This window comes from Sinocyclocheilus rhinocerous, unplaced genomic scaffold, assembly GCF_001515625.1.
Source record: "Sinocyclocheilus rhinocerous isolate Xijiao unplaced genomic scaffold, SAMN03320098_v1.1 scaffold1763, whole genome shotgun sequence".
Lineage (NCBI taxonomy): Eukaryota > Metazoa > Chordata > Actinopteri > Cypriniformes > Cyprinidae > Sinocyclocheilus > Sinocyclocheilus rhinocerous.
The window spans coordinates 171,269-175,861 of NW_015640500.1; the positions used below are offsets into that span (position 1 = coordinate 171,269).

Consider the following 4,593-nt stretch of genomic DNA (forward strand, 5'->3'; position numbering starts at 1 on the left):
GGATTTCCAGCACTGAAAATCGCGTGCAGTAGCTCTGCTACTAAATGTATTTAAAATGGGTATCTCTGTACAGCTGTCACGTCCGGTGTAGACACCGTGTCTGTGTGTGAGCAAAGAAAACAATCAGTATAAATATAACTAAACATCGCACATCCTGCGATGTGACTATCGCGGATGCGCACATCGTGATATCAATGCTGAAACGATATATCGTGCAGCCCTAATTAGAATTATCTAAAAGGTTTGATAAGTGTGGCCTGAGGTTAAAAGGACAGTGATGTGTTTGACTTCTGCAGTAGACAGGAGTCATTCTGTGTGTGTTTATACTACCAGGATGTGTGCTGATGTCCGCAGGGCCTCTGTGTGCAGGGATTGGGGGTAAGAAGAAGAAGAAGATGATGTACTTGACCACCAAGAATGCTGGTAAAGATGACTGCTGTCCAGTGCGACAGATGCGCATGTGTCATACTCTTGCTCTGTGTTGTGATTGTTGTTGTTGTTGTCAGTTGTATGAGTTCATTGTAAAATGGCACTTTTTAAATGTCAGTCGTTTGTCATAACGAGTTTGCAGTCAGTTCCATTTCAGGAGAAGTGCTTCAGGTTCATAAACTGAAATGTGTTTGTTAAGTCAAAGAAAATGATAAATGTAGTAAATGGAACCTCAATCAAATATCTCACAAACTGAGCTGGGACTGACAAATTTGGATATAGTGACTAAATCAGACTAACAAAAGATGAGATCTTTTCACCATACCAGAGTTCGACCGACATGAGTTGAGGATCTACGAGGAAGTGGCCAAGGTGCCTCCATTCCGCAGGAAGACGCTGGTTCTGATTGGAGCACAGGGTGTGGGCCGCCGCAGCTTGAAAAATAAACTTTTGGTGTCGGACCCGCACCGTTATGGAACCACCACACCTTGTCAGTGCATATTTATATTTTTTATTTAATATTAATGTATTAAATATTAATGTTTAACATTGGCTTCATGTTGGATGTATTTAAAGTGGGGCCACATTTACTGTTGTCCAGCGAATATATGCTATCAGGAATTTTGCGTGAGGACGAAATTTTTCCCCATGAAGATTTCACATTGTAATCCACATCACAGTTAGCCATGCAAAATTCTGCCACGTTATCCAACAGAAAGCTGTTGACAGTAAATAATTTCACTGAAATTTCACTAATGTAAAAATGTGTGCATAAATCGGATTATTTGCAGTGCTAATGTTAACCTGCCCTATTTGTCCCTCTGGACAGACACATCTCGTAAACCCAAGGTGGATGAGAAGGAGGGGCAGATGTACCTGTTTATGTCTCGCAGTGAGATGGAAACCGATATTAAATGTGGCCGTTTCCTTGAACATGGGGAATATGATGGAAATCTGTACGGCACCAAGATTGACTCCATTCATGAGGTTGTGGACTCCGGCAAGGTTTGCATTCTAGATGTCAATCCGCAGGTACTCTTTTTCAATTTTCGATATCCTAAAGAGTGCATTAGTGCCTGCCCACTTTTTCAGCAGTGTTGGTTCCTGAAGTATTTTTCCCATTCATTTTCCCATAGGGATTTTAAAAAAAGTCTTTGTTCAAGCGTTATAAGCCGTGAACCATCGAATGAAAAACTATGGAGAAATGAACAATTAATTTAAAATTGCTCAGTTTGAAATTCAGCAGATTGCCTTGACCATGTCCACATGCCTAAATGCATTTTGATGCTGCCATGTGATTGGCTGATTAGATATTTGCATTAACAAAAAGTTGAACAGGTATGTATATATATATATATATATATATATATATATATATATATATATTACACATTAGATCATAGTCTTTTGCTATTTGATAATTGCACTAAGCCATACAGTGATTACAATTTTATTTGAATTAATCAGGCAGCCTCAGTCAGTACCACAATGCTTTGCCATGAGCTAAAGAAAACATAGTAACCCAGATTCTATACTTAAATAATGTTTTCAGCTTGTACACCAAATGCCATTTTTTCTTTGTTAAAAAGATGCATGGAGATATCTCTAATATTTTGCCTGGAAATTCAGTATTTCATTTCTTAACAGGGTTCAATATGAGACATTCGATTCAGACTTTCAGACTCACAGGAACCAACATAATTTCAAAGACAATCTCCTGTGGATCTTCAAGGTAGGAAAAACACATATTATGTACACAAAAACTTTTAATATATATATATATATATATATATATATATATATTACACATTTTGACTGATCAACTCGATTATGTCATTCGCGGTGATTCATGGGAGTGGCCATTCCCTGCAAGCTCTTTTGGCACAATTTGCTTGCTGTAACTGTACAGCATCATGGGTAATGTAGTTTTTCACCACAAATTCAACTGTTATTTTTAAAATAATTAAAATAAAGCAAATGGATAGCGTAAACAAAACCATATGCTATCCATTAACAACCTCCGAGCTCATATCAATTCTGTCTTTTAAGGTTTACAAGTTAATGTAAAAAATAAATTTCACTATGGAGAAAATCAGTGGGGTTTTTACTTCCGGAACCCAACTATTGCACTGTATTAGTATATACAATGACTGTTCACAGAAATATTCTAGGCTAAATACAACTAATACATGATACCGAGTGTATTTACTCACAGTGGAAATCTACTGGGCAATTTTCCAGCAATGCAAATAAATATTACAGTTATACAATTATCACCCCATTTCATATGTTTCATTGTTCTCATACAGGCACTCAAAGTTCTGCGAACAGCCGAGTTTCTTCCATATGTGGTGTTCATCGAAGCCCCAAACTTTGAGGTTCTGAAAGACATGAACAGATCTGCCATTGAGGCTGGTGTTGTGACTAAACAGATGACGGTAATTTCTTTCTTTAAAGGGGTCATATGATGCGATTTCAAGTTTTCCTTTCTCTTTGGAGTGTTACAAGCTGATTGTGCATAGATAAGATCCCTGAAGTTGCAAAGACTAAAGTCTCAAAACCAAAGAGATATTCTTTATCAAAGTAAGTACTCTGCCACGCCCCCCTAAAACGGCTCATTCTAACACGCCCCCACATATCTACCCCACTATGTGGAAATATTTGCATAATCCCGCCGCAAATGTGCACGCAAAGAAAGAAGGCATGGTGTCAGTAACCGCAGTTAGTGTTGAAGCAGCCATGTCAAGGAGACGCTGTGTGTTTCTAGGCGAAAGCAAAAGCACTTTATTTAGCCTTCCGAAAGTAGATGCATTTAGGAATCTTTAAGATTACTTACAACAGAACAGCAATGCATTTTATGGACGACCGTTTCGTGAACCTAGGAGAGGAGGTAATGCGGAGGGTCAGCTGGCCAATCAGAGCAGACTGCTCTTGTCGGAAGGAGGGACTTTGTAGAAAACGAAGCGTTTGAGAGAGGCGGGGCATATAGGACCTACAATAATGTACAGTATTTGAAAAATAATGTGTTTTTTGAACATTAAAGCATGTAAACATATTCTGTTACACCAAATACACAAAATAATGATCTTTAAAAAAGCATCATATGACCCCTTTAATCCCCTGAGAATGATTAGTTCTTTGAACGTGGATGAATATTACATTGATGATGTCTCGCTCATTTAATCTCTCTTTAGGATTCAGAGCTCAAACGGACAGTGGATGAGAGTGAAAGGATCCAGAGGGCGTACAGTCACTATTTTGACCAGAGCATTGTGAATGATAACCTGGACGGAGCGTACCGCAGCCTCAGGAGGGCACTGGACAGACTCAACACAGACCACCAGTGGGTTCCTGTCAGCTGGGTCTTCTGAGAGCAGTTGGGTTCTTCGGTCTGCATTTCTCACAGTGGCTAGAAGTCTAGTTAACTGCTGTAATCTATGTGAACTTGCCTGTTAGATTTTTTGCACAAAAAGCACGACAATACAAAGCTAGTTTATTATTTTGTAAAGAAACGAAGCTGATCTGTATATCTGTATTTGCTTTAAAGGAGTTCTGTACAGTGCTGTATGTTTGTTATTCCTGTGAGAGTAGGGCTGTATATTTGTATAGAAACTGTAGAATATGTTTTAGCACCCTACGTTACAATAAAGATACTCAGAATTATGTTGGATGTATCAATGCTATATGATTACGTAGTGTTTTGCAGGGATTTCGTTTCAATGTATTAAAAGCAGAATTGAAGATCGTTTTGGCGTGTCATATTCTTGTGCATGTTCTGATTTGTTTGCGTTCTTGTAACGTTTGTTAGTATAAAATCAATTTCAGTTCAGAAAACAGCCAAATGTGTCACGAAATACGTAATTTGAATTTGATTGGTATTTATGCATTATAAAAATCCAATTTTATCATTCCAATACAAAAATTCTAGAATGTTTCACTGTGACTGATCAATCGCAGCATTCTGCATTAATATATTTTTCTATAATGATGGTAAACTGTATAACTGACCTTTGCCCAGGAAACTGATTTCCCGACATGGCTGTACTAGTTTCACTGTGTCTCTCGTATCACTCCACACTCTCTTCTCACATAATAAAAATAATATCAACTAAAAGCAGTAGTTCATGTCTATTTATTTATTTGGCAAGTAGCCAAATATATATA

At 37.9% G+C, this 4,593-nt stretch overlaps 1 protein-coding gene across 1 annotated transcript in view; it reads left to right on the forward strand.

Moving 5' to 3' along the window:
- The window catches only part of mpp2b (MAGUK p55 scaffold protein 2b), a 25,297-nt gene extending 20,784 nt beyond the window's left edge, over positions 1 to 4,513 (forward strand). Inside the window, exons 11-12 of the mRNA XM_016569433.1 lie at positions 2,739 to 2,867; positions 3,624 to 4,513. Of these exons, the coding sequence (XP_016424919.1) occupies positions 2,739 to 2,867; positions 3,624 to 3,800 (306 nt within the window). The 3' untranslated portion in view covers positions 3,801 to 4,513. The remainder of the gene's footprint in view (positions 1 to 2,738; positions 2,868 to 3,623) is intronic.
- The last annotated feature ends 80 nt before the right edge of the window (positions 4,514 to 4,593 follow it).